At 36.2% G+C, this 21,197-nt stretch overlaps 1 protein-coding gene across 1 annotated transcript; it reads right to left on the minus strand.

The window, feature by feature from the left end:
* Positions 1-1,010: 1,010 nt before the first annotated feature.
* Positions 1,011-17,527, minus strand: LOC117345086 (serine-rich adhesin for platelets-like). The gene is made up of 7 exons (XM_033908033.1): positions 17,131-17,527; positions 5,444-5,737; positions 4,869-5,030; positions 4,354-4,716; positions 3,774-3,803; positions 3,252-3,333; positions 1,011-3,039 (listed from the first exon to the last, which is right to left on the minus strand). The coding sequence occupies exons 1-7, from the start codon at positions 17,189-17,191 to the stop codon at positions 2,436-2,438; spliced, it is 1,596 nt and encodes a 531-aa protein (XP_033763924.1). The 5' UTR covers positions 17,192-17,527; the 3' UTR covers positions 1,011-2,435.
* Positions 17,528-21,197: the final 3,670 nt, after the last annotated feature.

The raw sequence follows: 21,197 nt of genomic DNA on the forward strand, positions 1-21,197 counted from the left end.
TAACACATTTAAGGCTCTTTTTATTATATAATTCAGAAAACCTACGTTTTGAAAGGGTTTGAAGTAAAACTTTTGAGGACTTAATCAAACAGAGACTCCATTCATTGCGATATGTCTGCCTTAAATGTTTCCCCGTTACCTGATCAGATTTCCTCATGGTATATGTTCGGCCAATTGTCATTACAATACATTTTTTTAAGTTTCATGTATTCTGCGTTTGTTACATTGTCAGACCTATGTGTGTATGTTTTTTTAATTACTATTTTTTTTATTAGATAAGTTATAATGTATGATGTTGATGCCGACTACTATGTACATGTATTTAAGGATATGTTGTTAGGATTCGTGATATTTTGTGATATTTCTTGATATATTGTATCATTTCCTGACCAAGTGCCCTGGTTACATTGAAAGATGCTCGTACCGTAGGTTTGATGGGTAATTCGTAAGGTTTAAGAGATTGTATTGTTATTGTTTTCTATTATTCATTTCCATATGTATTTATCTATTTTACAAATTTCTTGGTTTAAGGCCTGTGGTGTGGTGTTATCTGTATAACATGTCTGGTAACTTAATGGGTTTTTTTTACAAATAAGGTTGGGAAAGCAATGATGTCACTGTCACGAAATGGGAAATTGTATGTTTCCATCCTCGATCGACATCTATTATGGATGTAATATAACATAATATACTATGTACTACATATATTTTAGATTATTTTAACCTTAAATATCACTGTATTACCCTTGATGACTCCATGATTCCATAAATACATTTTTGATATACGAAACTAACTTTTAGTAGCATTATGTAGATAGGTGGAGATTTGTACGGAAAAAAATAAGTATGAAAAAAATAGGTCAGATCGGATGCTTCCCTTGTCTTAATGTATATGTATTTCTGGCTATATTTTAATATAAGACTAGGCATGCCCCTGTGGACGGATGGACAACTGTAACCTCGTTATCAGATGGCTGTGTAGATTAAAAGAAATAACAAACAACATTGTTACTTGTATTGATTCCGTTTATATGTACAGCATCAACAATATCATGTGTGAACGTTTGATTTAGTATTTTGATTTTATAACATGACCATATTATATACATTGTATATTCCATCGTCGGTCGTGAACGTCGACCGTACGCGTATGGACATACGTAGCCAGGAATTGTCGGCAGTTATCTTTGGATGTTATAGCGTTGTCACAAAACAGCTCCAAAGATGTTATGCTTGACGTTGACTGCCTTTGTGAGGATATAACTGCTGTAATCACGTTATCGTCAAAAGATAACGCGGACAATTTCTGACTGGCTGACTATGCTAATTATGTCCATGAGGAGTTTGGTTTGACATAATAGTGTATTTCACTGCCAAAATGTGTTACACAATTTTTCACATGGTAGTGCCTTTGTGAAATAAGAAATAATAGATCGAATTTGCAAGATTTTGTGACCTTGGGGGTCAGTATTAGTAATTGATATGAGCCTGATGTTAGTAACGTTGTTCCATAGTACTTTGGTATCATTCTACTTGTAATCATAATTCATTCTTCTACAAATTTATTAATAGCCTTTAATTTGTTGATTATTTTTGTATATTTTCATAGTGAATAAACTTCCTTATATAGATATACAACAGTACAAAAATGGAAATAACCAAACACAATGAATGTATATATCCCTATAGACAATGTAGTCCATTTCAGCTTCACATTTCAGTTTACATGTAAATATATAACAACAATGTAAAATCACATTTGACAGTAGAACGTCCTTTGCATTGTTTATATAAATATCCAAAACATTTCTGTACTCTAAATTATTACACAATGAGACTTCACAATAAACGCACTAAATATTAATAAATGCTTAATTTACGTCTTTATGTTACAATAATTAATTTTCCATTGTTTGTACGCAGAATGCAGCTTTCTGATTTTTTTTTCATACCACTATGAAAATAATTCTGAAAATGGCGCGAAAAATGTGACGTCACAATACGACAATTGACGTTGCGTATTGATTTGAGAAAAAGAATCCCATATAAATCCAGTAGAATAGTACATAAAACATGTTTTAAATAAGAAAATTATTTTCAAAAATTAATTATAAGCGTTGATGTCAATTATTTTTTAGTTTCATAGGGTTCATACCCCGATGAAACTAAAAACAAATTGACATCAATGCTTAAATGTTTCACAAGAAATATGGTTTAAATACAAAATCATGTAGTCTGATATTAAATGTATAACATTTGTATGAACAACATTTGTAAGCAAAAAGTTCGTAAGAATATAGTATTAAATGCAAATAAAAATGAGAATGTTTTAATGAGCGTATGAAACCCTAAGCGCACCGGGTTCAGAAACGAGACATGGAAATCGATATCAGTCAAGGGAGCAATCCAGGGGAGACAACTGTTGATAGAAAATATCACTGTTTTTCCTGTAAATTGTTATGGAACGCAATGGATGATTTAGTTAAGTTTTCTGGGTGGTAAGCTCGTAGGTACTTCTCGGCCTCACTATTCATCGTGTTTTCCCTGCTCATGTCAATGTCATCGTAAGGGTTTGATTTCATTGACGTCAATGTTGACGCATTTTCATCAGTTTTTGGTTTGGTATCCGGTATTTCCACATAATGCTGATCAAATTTCTCTTTAAATACGGAATCGTCATCGTCGTCGTCAAAGGATGTGTTTAGTGTATCATAGTCTCCACCACAAGCTCCTTTCTTACTGCAAAGGTCAACATGGAGGTCAGGTAGCGAGTTTAAATAGTCTGATTTGCTAAACGTTTTACCCGAATCAACCGTTCTGATATTAAGCTTTCCCGGTACGTCGTACTGTATGTTGTCGTAATGATTATGCTGTGACGTAGGTACATCAGAACCTGTGACGTAAACATTTTCTGTTGCTCTTGAATCGGTCATTTGTGTGCGTTGAGCTATAGATACATGCTCTGTGCTCACGGAATAACCAACATTGTCAAATCCGTTCGGAATGCTATCATTACGATTCTTCTTTGTGGTTTTACATCTGTAAGGTAAAATAATGTTTTTGTTTACAATATACAATAATGTATCTATAAAATGAAGGAACTCACAAAGCAATTATTTTTACCGAAATCATATTACTACTTCAAATTGTACACAAGTTAACTTCAATATCTACGGTCATTTGCAGTAAAATTATAATCTTCTGGTGAAAATCTTTGAAAATATAACGATTGCTTTGGGGACAACTTTTACCTTCGCATCAGCAGAAATCCTACAAGAGCAATGAGGATACACACGGCAACCAGGAGTCCGACAATCAAGCCAATCAGAACATCTGTAACAAAATGATGGATGATATCAGACCTATGAAATAATTTGTAACAAATGATGATAGACCAATCGTATTATCTGTAACAAAGGATGATAGACCAATCACATTATCTGTAACAGAGGATGGTAGACCAATCATATTATCTGGGACAACAGATTAAAGATAATAAATATTATTCTGTACTAAAAAGCTTGTGTCCATTCATTTATTCTCTTGTGAACCAAAGATGCAGTTAAAATATCTATTACTGACAGAAATCGAGTATTTTATATACTTTTGATTGATGAACCTTTTATTTATCCAATGAAAGTTTCTATAACATATATATGTCTGGAGAAGGAACAAACGACTAGTTGAGATAATCACCACTTAGTGCCGTTAACGTGTTATAGTCATATGTCCGAGTTTATTTTGTTAAACACTATTATTTCTGTAGGACTTACCAGTACTGAAAACATCCGGAGAAACTTGACCTGTAATATAAAACGAAATACGTGCTAGTTTTAAACTGTCACTTCCTTGGTGTACATCTACAGTATTGGCTGTAGTACAATGTTAACAATGCCACAATCACACACATCAGAAATAACGGCTAAATTGTGTGAATAAAACAAACTTCGTGAGGAGGCCGTTCAAACATCCGTGAACTTTTTGACAAAATTTACGTTCAATTTTTAAACAAAATGAAATATCCTGCTATATCATTTACATCTTTCTACACACGAGTACTCCCTATCTCTTTGAATTTCCTTGATAATTTTGATTATGTTTAAAGTTCGTCTTGGTCTGGCGAAGGACGTCAAAAGGTTTGTTAGTCATATCTAAACAATGCATTATTGTTGACGTTATACTTTCTGTGATCAACTGTATCGGCATGGCATGGCTTAAAGTTTAACTGGACATTCCGGATTGTACAAACAAATTTTAAAGCCGATTGATAAGGAAACTTCTTGTGAATAACATAATTGAACCCTAAGCGATTATGAAATTCACTTCATAACATCGCCTGTTAAAACATCTTACCTTGTGCCACAGGTCCGGCACCGGACCCATCTGATCCGCCGGAAGTTGTAGAGGACGTTGTAGATGTAGTTGTAGGTGTGGTCGAAGTAGTTGTGGTTGTCGGTGTGGTAGTTGTGGTTGTTGGTGTGGTAGTTGTGGTTGTCGGTGTGGTCGTTGTAGTTGTTGGTGTGGTCGTTGTGGTTGTCGGTGTGGTCGTTGTAGTTGTAGGTGTGGTAGTTGTGGTTGTTGGTGTAGTAGTTGTGGTTGTCGGTGTAGTGGTTGTGGTTGTCGGTGTTGTAGTTGTAGTTGTAGGTGTGGTAGTTGTGGTGGTTGGTGTGGTAGTTGTAGTACTTGTTGTCGTCGTTGTAGAAACTGGCCCCATATCTGTAACAAATTCAAGACAGGCATAAAGATATGATACAGCTTTCACCTCAAAGTTGCCAGTCGCAATTTTTCCATTTCGAGAATCAGTTGTTTTTCACTTCACTCTATTTATTCAATTGTGAATACCTTTGATGCCAATGGTATGTACTCACCATACTGGCAGATATATGTGTAGCGGTATCCAAATATGTCACACGGTTTGTCATGCCATCTGTAATTGTGGTTCAATCGTAGATTTGCGCAATCTTCAATACAGGGGAAAATACAGGATTCGGGTTGTCCGCTATCCCAGTATCCCCATGTTACAGGATCACCTAGAACAAACAAAAAACACCGAAGATAAATTATCCGGTAGATTCAGGCATGCGCAGTTGTGTTATGATAAGCCCTCCACGCTGATACGGCATCCAATGAAAAATATCCCGTTCTTCCGAAACATTTTAAACAAAATAATTTTGCAACAATACAAAATTGCATAGTTCCCCTTCAACAAAGAATGTTCCAGACCAAATCTGGTCAAAATCCAATTATAGACGTTCATGAAAAGTAGCAATTTTAAGGAAAAGTTGACGGACGGAAGGACGGACGACGGATGCTGCAGCAAGTTCATCGTGACCGGTCCTTTACATCAGGAACTATAAAATAAAACCATTGTAAATAACATTGATGGTAGAACAGAGGTAGCAAGTACGAACATAAACACGTAAATATCAAAACAAACATCCACCTGTTACCCATTTCCAGGTCCCTTCGTTAGCCTTGTCGTGGGCGCCGACCCATACTCCATTCCATCTTGCGGCCCAGTTCAGATCTCTGAGGCTTGACTCCACAAAATTCTGAGTTTCTTGGTTTCTGATCTCGATCAGATGACCTCCCTTGTTCCCACAGGCGTCGCTGGCTACACCCCAGTAAAGTTCATGATCGATGAACTCATAACAATGACCATTGAAAGTCCTCAGGTAGCCATTCCGAGCAAGATTCGATGGGCAACGGTACCACTCACTAGAAGTATACGCCGACGCTGTGAATGGAAATGTTCATATGAGGGCGTTTTCTAAACATCGTTATATAAGTTCAAGGCGTATGAATACTTGTTTTAAACATTCGTTATATAAGTTAATTCGTTATATAAGTTCATTCGTTATATAAGTTCATTCGTTATATAAGTTCAAGGCATATGAGTACGTGTTCTAAACATTCGTTATATAAGTTAATTCGTTATATAAGTTAATTCGTTATATAAGTTCATTCGTTATATAAGTTCATTCGTTATATAAGTTCAAGGCATATGAGTACGTGTTCTAAACATTCGTTATATAAGTTCAAGGCCCATGAAGACGTGCTCTAAACATTCGGTATATAAGTTCAAGGCCTATGAAGACGTGCTCTAAACATTCGGTATATAAGTTCAAGGTAATTTCATCAGTTTAATTCATAATTAAATAACCAATCGAGGCATCGGACATTGCCGCTCTAACAAACGTATTGTACACAGTATATTTTGGAACTAAAAAATGTCTATAAGACATAAATGTCCCCGCTGCCACTTGATACTGTACCCCGAAACCTCAGCAGTTCCTGAGGTTAGCTAGTTACATTGCATCTGGAAGGGAGAGGACGGGACGGGACGGGACGCGACGCGACGCGACGCGACGGGAGGGGACGGTGGCATAAAAACACGTATGTCACCAAACTATGGCGGTTACTTGTGTCATGTTGCTTTTAACAATGTCGCTTAAAAAAACGCGTAGTTTCTTTTTTAAAACTCCCTTAATTTAACAGTTATGAACCTTGTTACATGCATTATATGTGGCCGATGTCCATATTTGTCAGTATGGCAATATGTCAATATTTGTAGGAAACTGGAAAAAAAATCCCAACCAAACTTTGTATTTGCTAATGCTTTGCAAACATAAATTTGAAAATGTAGAAAAATATGAACTATTTTAAGTTAATATTTATCAAGTCTTGTTAAAATGGGAATTTCTTTTTCAGAAGCAGATCAAAATTTCGTCGCATACGATGGCGAAGGAGCGAAAACACGATGGCGAAGGAGCGATGGAACTTCGCTCCTTCGCCATCGTGTTTTCGCTCCTTCGCCATCGTGTTTTCGCTCCTTCGCCATCGTATTTTTGCTCCTTCGCTCCTTCGTGTTCGGAAGTTCGATGGAGAGTAATTGATTGATTTATTTTATTCTATGTGATATATGCATAAGTATTCAAAATGATTTTGCAGCTACCGTATCTTGAAGAGACGTTTAAAGAATCTTGGTCTCAAGAAACGGGGAAATTGGAGTTTAAGTGAAATTGTCACCGCTATTAAGGTTAATATACAATCTCTCCAATAGTATGTTCCACGTCTTATAGTATTTCGACTGATCCTATTGTATGTATATATCCATCTTAAAGTTGAATAAGTGGCCCGATGAACCGAACTATTTATAAAAACTTATCTCCGCCCACACTACATTTAACTTTCAGTTTAATATACTTAGTAGTTATCTTATTGCTGTTTTCCATTTGGGAAAATACATGTACCACTGAAATTTTTGGAAAACACATTTTTTGTCTAGGGGAAACTGTTCTGAATGTCGACAAAAAATAGGGCTAAAACTCACTGATTTGAAAGTGTTCATTAACGGTTTTTGAAAATTGTAGAATCTATATGATAAAACAACAATATTTAACTCGAATTTAGTGTTTGCGTAATTTTTTCTTTGCTTTCTTTTATGTAAAAGTCTAACAATTTGGTTGCCTGGTAAGGTATTTAAGACTTCATTTATAAACACTATTAAATCTTCATATCAAAAGGAGGAAATCGAAGGGAGTGGACAGGTTTTGGGATGCTGGAGCATGGCATAACTGCTGGAAAGGGGATATATATACTTATATAGGTGGTGTTATTCTGAAATGACTGTTTTCCAACTTTCTGGTGGCGTCACGTGACTAAGTCAGTGTTTCTAAATATATTATATGGTCGTTATAACTATACATGCAAGTAGATTAATATCTTTAATTAAGGATCAAATGATAGATAAAAAAAAAAAGTAATATTTCTGAATGTTTGAAAGCTATATGTATTTCATTGTGGTGAACGATTATACTTTGTTCCTGTTCTTTGCAATATTATTCTCATTCAGAATCAAAGAGTCAAGCACAAAATTAATTTTGAACCTTAAAGTTGTGTACATTCAAATATACATTTATGCACATGAATTGGTAGCCCTTGCGGGTCAATTTTGTGCAACTCAGTTAATTAAAATAATGTCGTATACCAATATATAGTGTACTAGAGACATTTTTCTAATTTCTGAAACCACTGAACATAAATCAGGAAATGAAACAAGAGATCCCAGAGGGATCTTGGCGCCTACCATTGAACGATCTTTATAGGTTCCATGTCAGATTGATCTTTTCTCTATTTTTCCCTTCCTTTTACTAATCTGTGTAAATTGAGAAACATCCCTCTAGTACTTTTCAAACAAGGGGAAACTATATATGAAATTTGAGAAAGATCCCTTCAGTACTTTCTCAGAAATAGCGATAACAATCTTCAATCGTCAAAATCCAAGATGGCTGCCTGTCGGCCATGTTGTTTTCTGATTTGTCTCAAAATGCAATATGCATAACTAGGCACCAAGGGGAACATACATATGAAATTTGAGAAAGATCCCTTCAGTACTTTCTCAAGAATAGCGATAACAAACTTCAATTGTCAAAATCCAAGATGGCTGCCTGTCGGCCATGTTGTTTTCCGATTGGTCTCAAAATGCAATATGCATAACTAGGCACCAAGGGGGACCTATGAAATTTGAGAAAGATCCCTTCAGCGCTTTCTGAGAAATAGAGATAACAAACTTCAATTGTCAAAATCCAACATGGCTGCCTGTCGGCCATGTTGTTTTTCAATTGGTCTCAAAATGCAATATGCATATCTAGGCACCAAGGGGAACCTACATATGAAATTTGAGAAAGATCCCTTCAGTACTTTCTCAGGAATAGCGATAACAAACTTCAATTGTCAAAATCCAACATGGCTGCCCGTCGGCCATGTTGTTTTCTGATTTGTCTCAAAATGCAATATGCATAACTAGGCACCAAGGGGGACCTACATCTGAAATTTGAGAAAGATCCCTTCAGTGCTTTCTCAAGAATAGCGATAACAAACTTCAATTGTCAAAATCCAAGATGGCTGCCTGTCGGCCATGTTGTTTTCCGATTGGTCTCCAAATGCAATATGCATAACTAGGCACCAAGGGGAACCTATGAAATTTGAGAAAGATCCCTTCAGTGCTTTCTCAGGAATAGCGATAACAAACTTCAATTGTCAAAATCCAAGATGGCTGCCTATCGGCCATGTTGTTTTTCAATTGGTCTCAAAATGCAATATGCATATCTAGGCACCAAGGGGAAACCTACATATGAAATTTGTACGTGAAAAGGGCAAAAAAAGTGAAATTCATATGGAAATTTTCACGTGAATTTCACATGCGTTTCAAGTGAACTTCACATGAATTTCAACTGATGTTCACATTGATTCCACGTTAATCTTTATATGTGAATTTCACGTGAACACTTTTCTTGTGAAATTCACATGAAAAATTTCACGTGAAAAGGGCGAAAAGGTGAAATTCACATGAGAATTTTTCACGTAAATTTCACATCAATTTCAAGTGAACTTTACATGAATTTCAACTGATGTTCACATTAATTTCAAGTGGATTTTTTCATATGAATTTTACGTAAACATTTTCTGGTGAAATTCACATGAAAAAATGTGCCATTGTATATGACAAGATGGGGCAGACAAAGTGTTGTTCATAGAGAAGAACACGACTCTCTTCGTCTGTTGATAAGATACTACCAAAGATGTCAGTCCCAGTCGTTAACGATTTCTCTGTCCTACAGTCACGTAGGCTAACCGACTATTAATCAGGCCGAACAGTTGTTACTTTTATAAGCTTGACTCGAAGTTCTATTATATCGCCTCCTTTTTAACTTTTTTGTTCGTGATTTTCTTTAAATACGAACAAAAGGTACATGTTATATACAGTTGTACATTAACTAAATATACAGTACATGATTTCGACACTTGTCGGTAGTTTGTCCTCCGTATAACTTTACCATGAGATATTCTGACTTGTTTGCTGTAGAACCAGTTTACACTTCAGGATACTGTAGACTCATTTAATAGATTGGTGTTCAGTTAAATTGTGAGCCGTAAGTCCCTTGAATCACTATTTATATTCTCATAATACAAACCAAACAAACCGGTTATGTCTGCAGTGTCCTTTGGTTTACCTTTATATACATATAAGTCAAATTTTAGGTCATGCTTTAAATAGAGAAAGATATGTATGTGATATATAACCACAAAATGACTCGTTACAGGGAACGCCCTGTTGTCATAGTGATTTAAAAGAATGAAAATGTCCACTCGAAATTTAATGTTTCGTCAGTATCTGTTCAATGTTCCGTCTATAATTCTGTCCTCTGTATCTGTTCCATGTTCCGTCTATAATTCTGTTCTTTCTATCTGTTCAATGTTCCGTCTATAATTTTTTTCTCTATATATCTGTTCAATGTTCCGTCTATAATTCTGTTCAATGTTCCGTCTATAATTCTGTCCTCTGTATCTGTTCAATGTTCCGTCTATAATTCTGTTCTCTCTATCTGTTCAATGTTCCGTCTATAATTCTGTTCTCTATCTGTTCAATGTTCCGTCTATAATTCTGTCCTCTCTATCTGTTCAATGTTCCGTCTATAATTCTGTTCTCTCTATCTGTTCAATGTTCCGTCTATAATTCTGTCCTCTCTCTATCTGTTCAATGTTCCGTCTATAATTCTGTTCTCTATATATCTGTTCAATGTTCCGTCTATAATTCTGTCCTCTCTATCTGTTCAATGTACATATTCCGTCTATGATTTTGTTCTCTGTTCTCTATTCTTAGAGTATGTGTACGTTTCGCTTGCTTAACAACATGGAATTATATCAATACTTTGGTATGTTATACAGTGATACTATAATACCTATAATCCTTCACTGTGATAAACTGCATGTTTTCGAGACGAATTGTGGTGTCATTTATTCAGAAACATGGGTATACATTTCTTTACATATCTATATGATTCGTCAGACTTTGATTTAACTAATATTTTGTTGGGAAGAACGTTTAACTATGAAATGTCAAATGAAGATATTGAATATTTTAGACTCACAAATTCAAGATTTTTTGTATCAAATGTTTAAAATATATGAACCGCTTAATTACTAATAATTATCAAATGTCTTTTTCACCTGTGAAATAACTGTAAACATGTATATGATCCTCGTCTGGATGTTGTTTGTACTTTAAATATTCTGTTTATGAAATCTTTATTATTGGAGGAAATAAAAAGAATAATAATACAATGTATGTTATCTTCTGCATGTATCACGGTACATTTTGTATCTTTACAACACTGCGTTCATAGCGTCATGAACGGTTATACAATGGATTCATTAACTGATAACCTGTTGGAACTTCCTCATATATTTCTGAGAAACTCATTACAGCAGATACTTGTATATCTGATATACAAGTCTTTGATTACAGCTAAAGCTCACGAGACAGATAATTGTCTTTTTCAATGTGGGAAAAACCTTAAAACAGGTTTTTAAAAAGACGTCATAGTTTATTAACAGGATATATTCAATAACTTGGTAAGGCGTACACGATATAACATAATCATCAGTCATCTCTCCTGTCATCTGAAACCTTAGTTGTGGTTTAAGCACGTGATATCACATCTGTCTGTACCTGTCCGACACGACCTTCAGGTGTATTGAGGAAATAATATATACAGTCGGAAATCTTAAAGGGATGTCCTCAGTTTATGCAGGCAGAATACAAAGAGAAATTAATGGAACTCGATATACGCGATCTGTACGGAGACTTGTACACAAATGGGTACAACTTATAAATAGAATTTTTACCTCTAATGAGGTCACATAACCACGAGAAAGCAGATATTAACACAATACCAATAAAAGTATATATATACACCAAAGTACTCATTATCGCACTGATATTTTCGTAAAAGTATGGGATGTAAATGTAAACTTTATATATTTTACAACATTTGCGAAACAAGTTATATAAACTTATATCAATCACGCTTGTTGGCCCGGATGGAAGCTCGCGAGAGGTCTAACTGTGGGAGGAAACCGGAGTATCCAGAGAAAACCCACGTGGTCGGGCAGGTGACCCCATACCTTTTCACGTCCGACCAAGTATTGGATACACGGATATTACATGTTCCACTAAAGTCATCTTACTACAGTGGATTATCAAAAGTGAAACTGCGACCCATACAAATCTTCAACAGAAAATTACTGAATTTGTTTGAGAGCATGATAAAGTTCCAATTTATAAGGACGTCATCAAAACAATGTAACATCCGAGTTTATGTTATATTTCTACAATCATAGTTTTCAGATGAGGAGAACAGGGGTGTTTATTAACCCGGACATGATATTAACCGATATGAAAAGGAAATTTCCAATGTTGTACATAGTAATTATAATTATACACGTACAAAAAGTAACACGTCTCTTATCAGTGACGTCATTTATTGATTCCCAATGTGAATTGGCCCTCATGTGAGAAACAGTTTGAATAATTGAAGAGCTGTGGTGTTTCTTACCGGTAGTTTCTGAAAATCTTCATCGCCGACTACCGAAATGTACTGTATTTTACTGTATAACTGTACCAATACACATTATGGTTGTCCGTCCCCCATATACAACCCTCCTGTACATCATAGCGTGCGCCTGGACATGGAGTTAAATGTGATGTACACACTAATTATATATACGTTGTATGTATTGTGTATCACACACTTGACAAAGGTTTCCCGACACACCTTGCCTTTGTAGCCTCAAGATACATATATACGTACATCTGCCAACACATTTATATACCTGTCTGTAAATATCTCTATCCGTCTGAAGTAGTTCGGGATTTGATATACTTTGTATGTCCACTATGTTATGGTGTATGGTAAGCTGTTGAGGTCAACATTACTTATAAGGATATTTGATAAATATGACAGATTGAAGACATTCCCTGTTCGAATTATAAGCCCCCCCCCCCCCCCCCCCCCCCCCCCCCCCCCCCCTCGATTTCCGCAGAAAAAATCACACAACCCCTACCCCCACACCCTCTTCTGGAGGAAAACTCACACCCTTCCTTGGTTCCCTAGCCCGAGATTCCTATGACCCCAACATCAGAGGTTAGACATTTTGATAGACAGAACAAAAAACGTCTATATATATATATATAACGTCTGCTGTGTTGAATAGGAAACTCCTGTTCCTCGATCACAACCTATCTGACAGACCTACCATATAAGAGCTGAATACATAAACTAGTGTTATAAAGTGTATGTACTACATATGTATACAACGTACTCGTAAACCTCAGGGGTCATTACTGACAATAAACTACAGTATATAGATATATATAGGTACACGCAATATGGAAACTCGTCGTCGTCGTCGCAATTAATTGTATGTCTGTGTAATTCATTTTAACTTATTACAAAATATAATCAAAGATATTTATTAACTTGAAAAACTTCAAAAAATTATCTTTAAAATATCCACCAATTCAAGCTTATTTAGGTGTCAAATTCAATTATAAGCGAATTCGAACTATATGGGTATCTTAAATACATATTGAAACGAAACAAGGAATACTATATTTTAAATACATATGTTTCAAAGTTACACCGCGGATATTGAATTTGGCCGATATCCCGTATCAATAACTCGTTGACTACCGATACACATCTCTAATGTACAAAGAATCCTGAAGTTGCATTTAGGAGTAGGTGTATTCGATACGGTCGAGTGGTTCAACTATTTATAGATCTGAATCACAATTTAAATGGTAATACACTTTAAATATGCGTCACGTTTTTTGGACTTTTACCTAGTCCAGGAAGCGGACAAAAAAAAAAAAAAAAATGGGGGTTTACCAGTAGAGACCTCGACAGGTGACCGATAAATGGGGTTTACCAGTAGGGAGATCTCGACAGGTGACCGGTAAATGGGGTTTACCAGTAGAGAGATCTCGACAGGTGACCGGTAAATGGGGTTTACCAGTAGGGAGATCTCGACAGGTGACCAATGAATGGGGTTTACCAGTAGAGAGACCTCGACAGGTGACCGATAAATGGGGTTTACCAGTAGGGAGATCTCGACAGCTGACCGGTAAATGGGGTTTACCAGTAGAGAGACCTCGACAGGTGACCGGTAAATGGGGTTTACCAGTAGAGACCTCGACAGGTGACCGGTAAATGGGGTTTACCAGTAGAGACCTCGACAGGTGACCGGTAAATGGGGTTTACCAGGAAGTTGAGTATATGTAACTATCCAATGCGTAAATTGCGATGTTAGCATATTTAGATTTAAATAAACCACATGTTCATAAGTCATGTAAGTGGCAAATTAAAAATATCAAGAAATCCCTGACCTGTGAATTACTCGGCATCAATCTTTCCTAGTAACTATGATCATGAGTTTTATTAAAGACTGACTGATATGCCAAAAAAATCAAACTGCATACAATTTTTGCTCCAGTTTTTTTTTCGAGCAAAGGACCGAGCGGCCAAATTCACAGGAAATTACAATTCTAATTTTAATATTCTACAGATAAAAAATGAAATATATATATTAATGTTATTTGGATGATATAAAATACGGCACCCGCCTATGCTTCGAAAAATCATCGGTAACAGTTTCATAGTGAATTTTATGAAATTTGTTGTAATATAAACATTATTAGACATTTTACATTTTCCATAATTTTGGACTTCTTCGATGTCTAATTTCTCTTTGTAAAAATGTTACACTTACAAATCATTTAATTACATCTCAACCAGCTGTCTGTCTTTTGAAAGTGATATGTATAATTCCCCTTTTCTCATTGTTATCGGATTAAACCGCGCAATATGTATGTACATTTACCTTTTGATGTTAATTGAGTTAATTAACTGGTCTGGCCAGGTATGACACCTAGCCTCGGACAAAGGTCAATTAAGCTTATTATCTCACCTGTCTGAAATGTGACCATCTGAGTACTAAAATGCCACCTGTCAATCATTTGTATTAACTCTAGCTTAAATACTATGTGTAAGGTTTTGTAAAATTAATTAGAACCTAGAGTTCGGACTGTACGGGTCGATTTTCGGATATTCCGTAAATCGCCTGCCGACTCCTAGAAAGTTTAGTGTAATAAATACTATATCTTGGACCGTATTTTAACATCTTTGGATTTTATTTATATTCTACAAAAATATTACAACGACGGGAAAAATCGTTGTGATAAATTGGTGCTAGAAACCGGAGTAACTTGCCACATTAATTTGTATAAGTCAAGTTACGTACAAGATTCCTGGAACCTCTACTGCCAAGCGATATTCCCACAAACAAGGGAAGAAACCGATCATCGGAATCACACGGAACTGGAACTACACCAAGACTGTGTTCGTCATATTTTGGAACTTTCCAGAATAACGTTATAACAGTAAGTCAGGATGACATCGTGTTATAGGTGTGGTAGACACTTTAACTCTAACCACCTGATGCACTGTCCTGCAAAAGGATGTTACTGTTTTCTTTGTGGAAATGTTGGACATTTTTCAAGAATGTGTTTTGCACGGAGCAGACAATACAGCACAAATTGTGTTACAGGATCGTTTTCTTGGACCAGGCAGCGTCCACAAACGTATCGACGTCCTGTTCCTGTCCGTATACATGTATCTTCGGACAGCGAGTCTGTGGTGCAGGTAACGCATCAGAAAAAGAACAAATCTTCCTCTAAACGGCGACGAGATTCCGAAAGGCTCAGGAAATTCCGAGACACGAAACAAGTACTTTCTGTTTTACCATTTTATTATATTTCTACCGATGAATTTGACAACGAATTTCCGAAAGAATCTTCCATCACACATCAGATTACCAATCTCCAATCAAAACTTGTACGTGCAAAGTCAACAATTTCGACTATTTCTGTAAAGTGCGCGAAGCTTGAAGAAACAAACAGAATTCTAGAAGAGGAATGTACGCGTTTAAAAAGTGTCACCATCAACAATTACGTGTCCCAAATAAAAGAACTTGAAAAAGCTTTGGATAATAGAAAGAAAATAATGAAGAGCAAGGACGAGACAATAAACAGCCTTCACATAACAGCCAAAGAAAAAGAACAAACAAGTAGACAGATATCAAATTTAAAATCGAGGATTTCGGAGAAGGACGAGCAAGTCAAACAGAAACAACGGGTGATTTTGAGCCTACAAAATCAGCTTAGTGGATATCATGGTCAAACACAAAATAACAATTCACGACAGCAACGATCGCGCATATCTTTGGAGCAACGAACAGTTAACTTCCGGCCGAACTTTAGACATACAGTAGTGAACAGCTAAGATAGATTTTAAACAAGTCGCGGGACGCGACTTTACAGGAGCCGGAGGGATATTTCATAGTGAATTTTATGAAATTTGTTGTAATATAAACATTATTAGACATTTTACATTTTCCATAATTTTGGACTTCTTCGATGTCTAATTTCTCTTTGTAAAAATGTTACACTTACAAATCATTTAATTACATCTCAACCAGCTGTCTGTCTTTTGAAAGTGATATGTATAATTCCCCTTTTCTCATTGTTATCGGATTAAACCGCGCAATATGTATGTACATTTACCTTTTGATGTTAATTGAGTTAATTAACTGGTCTGGCCAGGTATGACACCTAGCCTCGGACAAAGGTCAATTAAGCTTATTATCTCACCTGTCTGAAATGTGACCATCTGAGTACTAAAATGCCACCTGTCAATCATTTGTATTAACTCTAGCTTAAATACTATGTGTAAGGTTTTGTAAAATTAATTAGAACCTAGAGTTCGGACTGTACGGGTCGATTTTCGGATATTCCGTAAATCGCCTGCCGACTCCTAGAAAGTTTAGTGTAATAAATACTTTATCTTGGACCGTATTTTAACATCTTTGGATTTTATATATATTCTACAAAAATATTACAACGACGGGAAAAATCGTTGTGATAACAGTATGCCATTGCAGTGGTCAGTTAAAATCTCGGTGTCCATTGTGACCGGACTACACACAGAACACAGTTGCTAGCTGTTTTATCATATATACTTAAGTGCTTGGGGAGATCACGGGGTCGGCGAATGTTCACCTATATAAGATTTTACATTTTTTAAACAAATGAATAAGAAGTGTAAGAAACTAACCGAATACAATTTCTATGGCAATATCCCGATCTTCTCAACACACGTGAGGCCCTATAGCGAGCCTCACCATCCACACAGGTACACAAACATCGAGTGTAGGTATTAAACTTACCTTGATACGCTAAAATACAAACAGTAATCAGTGTTGTAACACTCTGACGTAATCCATCCATCGCTGTTAACCAGATGTCTCTGTTGATAGTCGTAACGAGAATATAAACATAATATGACCAGACAACGCCGCTAGACCAACACGCACATTAACGAGATCTGGGATTACGACTGGTCCGTCAGGTTACTTCACACAGGTAAATAAAACATCACGTGGTGTAGAAAGTTGTCATGGATGAATGCGTTCACGTTTCGTAGAGTGTTAAGCCGTTTTATTCAGGTAGAGCTTGAATTGAAGTCCTCGATTAATTTAAACTACGCCGATGTTTGTGTACATGGCACTGATCCCGACCAACTTTGAAACTACGTTTTGCATTGTCTAGACGGAATTTTCCTGACCCCGTCTACTACAATGTCCGCGGATCTCGCCTGGTCATCAAATGAATGTCGTCGATGACGAGACGTCACTTTATTACTTATATAACCTGTCATGCGTTACTTTGACGACTTAAGTAGATGATCAATGGTGACCTGAATCAGAGACCTATATACTATATAGGTCTCTGCCTGAATATACACAGACAGTTATACAATGTACGTAGGTATATGTACAAAATGTATACCACTGTGCTGTTTGTGGTCGGAGAGTGAACAAGACATTTGTAATTCTGATCACAGGGATTTGAGAATTTGTTACAGTCTACATGTATTTTGACCTCCCCTAGTGTGTATAGCAAATTTTCAGACGTTTTTTTTTGGGGGGGGGGGGGGGGGGGGGGGGCTAAATTAACATTTGGTAAAAATGACACCCTGGTGTTAATTTTATATCGTCTGAAAATGTGCTATACACACTCAGGGAGGTCAAAATACATGTAGACTGTAACACATTCTCAAGTCCCTGTGATTTGTGTTTACCCGTGATGATAAGAGCTATATATATAAATACAAACAATTTATGGTTAACATAAATAAACTGTGCCCCTCTGTAGACTGGCTTATTTTTGAAGCGGATGGAATTGAAGAACTTTTTGAAATCTTGCAAAGTTCTTCAATTTTACCTTTAGATGTTTCACGATGTGTTATCTTTAAATGATATCCTGATTGTTAATTTTCCATTTCTAGATAGCAACTTCCATGCACCCGCAACATAGGATTTCAAGGTATTGTTCCCATTATTACGAATTCCGTTACAGTTGTCGACTACTGACGGAGAAATTAACAACACAAAGTTTCGAGAGATACAACTTAATGAAGACCATGAGAATGTTGTATGGTCGATATCATGATCTCGGTTGGAAATATTTCTGATACGAAATGGATTCAGACGTGTTTGATGTTTGCTGTTATACCAAGTGGTTTCGTTATCACCACCCTAGCTATCATTTCAGATTATATCTTAATCTGGATTTGACCTAGATTTGTATGGCGGGTGTCGCCGTGACCTAGATTTGTATGGCGGGTGTCGTCATGACCTAGATTTGTATGACGGGTGTCGTCGTGACCTAGATTTGTAAGGCTGGTGTCGTCATGACCTAGATTTGTATGACGGGTGTCGCCGTGACCTAGATTTGTATGGCGGGTGTCGTCATGACCTAGATTTGTATGACGGGTGTCGTCATGACCTAGATTTGTATGGCGGGTGTCGTCGTGACCTAGATTTGTACGGCGGGTGTCGTCGTGACCTAGATTTGTATGGCGGGTGTCGTCATGACCTAGATTTGTATGACGGGTGTCGTCGTGACCTAGATTTGTAAGGCTGGTGCCGTTACTGAAGTAGAAGACGTTTACGCTTCCGGATCACCTAGTCTTATTCACCTTGTACTTTTCCATGAGTCTCTATACATAGAGGATATCTAACAGTGTCTTCAGTAAAACCAAATATATTTCACTCGTGTGGCTAATATTTTGATATTTTTCACTCGTGCTGCGCACTCGTGAAAAATATCAAAATATTAGCCCCACTCGTGAAATATATTTGGTTTTACTGAAGACACTGTTAGATATTCTGTTTCTTACATTTTTTATCAACGAAAACCCTACCCCGTATGCTAACTAGGACTACAGCGATAATTTGTAAACAAAAAAAGTAGTTTCCCCTGTCCAGGTGCTGACATATATGTCGGGCTTTCTGATTGGTCAATTATTTTGGTATTTTCTAATCATTAATTTGATTGGTCAAATCAGCAAAAGTGATATTTTTCACTAGTGAAAAATATGATATTCTTCACTAGTGAAAAATATCACTTTTATAGAATGAATAATTTTTGATATTTCACTTGTAAAAATGTAATAAAAATCTATATTTTTGCTTATTTTTTCATTTTGCCCTCGTTTAATTGATTTAAATTTTTAAATATGCTTGGTTTCGTACCTTATGTCGGTAATACTTGACGAGAAGGCGAGGAAAAATAGTAAACGATAGCGCGGGAAAAGATCGATAGAAGTCGAAAGGAAAAAGGGAGAAGAAGCGAGGAAAAACTTTATGGAAAGCTAGTGGAAATAAAGGATATAAAGCGAAGGTAAAGCTAGATAGGAGACGAAGGGAAAGGAAGAATAGAAGACAAGGGGAAAATAGGAACAGAAGGTGAGATAAAAGAAAAGGGTAAAGTTGGGTGAGATGTGGTGACTTATGTAGTTATGTATAATTGATTTATCTCCTTCCTATGAACAATCTCAATTGATAATCTTATTTGATTTGGACTTAATCAGAATTATACAATTTTATGTTTTATTTTAAATTCTTATATGGTACCAGTTTATATGCGGTAGGGAGATGCGTGTTTGGTCAACACATGAGTAGAAGACTACTGGTATTTACCAGATGGACATTATAGTCAGAAACTCTGTTGTTGATCAGGCACTTGTCTCTCTCCTGCATAGTAAACGAGTTCTCATAAATATTTAACAATAATTTGAAAATTGTTATAAAGAAAAAGAAAATACATAAGATTATCGTTATATATTATTCACAAATACTCTTTCTATATATATATACTGTAATTTCCATTCTTGACTAATAACCAAATACTAATTATTTGAAATAAATGTAATAATTTATGGGGAGAACTTTAATATAGGCTTAGCCTGATGTTCAATCCATTTGATTATCAATAAAATATGTTGAAATGAAAATGAAATGAAAATAATGGTAGAAGGACAGAGGGAAAGAAGGATATAAAGTAAAAAAAAAAAAGAATAGGACACGAAGGAGAAAAAATAAAAAATGAAGGAAAGACGGATAAGAGACAAGGAACAAAAATAGAAAGCTAGAGGAAGAAGGATTAAGAGGCGAGGGTAAGGAGAAATAGAGGGCGAAGGTACTATTACTGTACGCTAAAACGTGTGAGAGACTGGTAGAATAAAAGTTGTTTTTATATTGGTTAAAAATTAACTTCATTATGTTTACGACAATTGCAAAGTGGTTATATCAACTGATATTAAACGCACTTGTTGTTCCGGGTGGAAGCGCGCGCGGGGTCCCACGTGGTCGGGCAGGAGACCCAATACCTTTTCACGTCCGATCGGGGAATCGAACCCCGGCCACTTAGGTGAAAAGCGAATGTGTTTCCACTGTGCCACCCGACTATAATGTTTTGTTTTTAAGCTAACTGCTATTTTATTTTCGTTAGGATTGATAAAATAATAGGATTAACGTAATATATAGGGATAAGCGTGTAACATAAATGATTTTGATCTGTTACAAATACGTGATTCAAATTGACAAAATATATAGTGCTGCTACTACGTATACAACTACTACCTGGCCCTGTACGGAGGTGGGGGTGACTGTCTCCTAGGTGATCGACTTCTTGTGTCCATATTTTTTTTATAACGACCATTTTAACCGGACAATCTGACCATGTCCTTTAGTGGAAAGATCTTATGTTACAGTGGTTACGACATATCAGTGATTAGAGGGTTAGTGAACTGGACACATACCCGGCCCGGTCTGACGTACACCCTATTGTACATCGGGGAATTAAACCAGGTCAACACAGGTAAAGAGAATAATATGTACGTATCATGTATCTGTGTGACGTGTTAAAATGAAGAGGTATTGATATAATC

This window comes from Pecten maximus, chromosome 16, assembly GCF_902652985.1.
Source record: "Pecten maximus chromosome 16, xPecMax1.1, whole genome shotgun sequence".
NCBI lineage: Eukaryota > Metazoa > Mollusca > Bivalvia > Pectinida > Pectinidae > Pecten > Pecten maximus.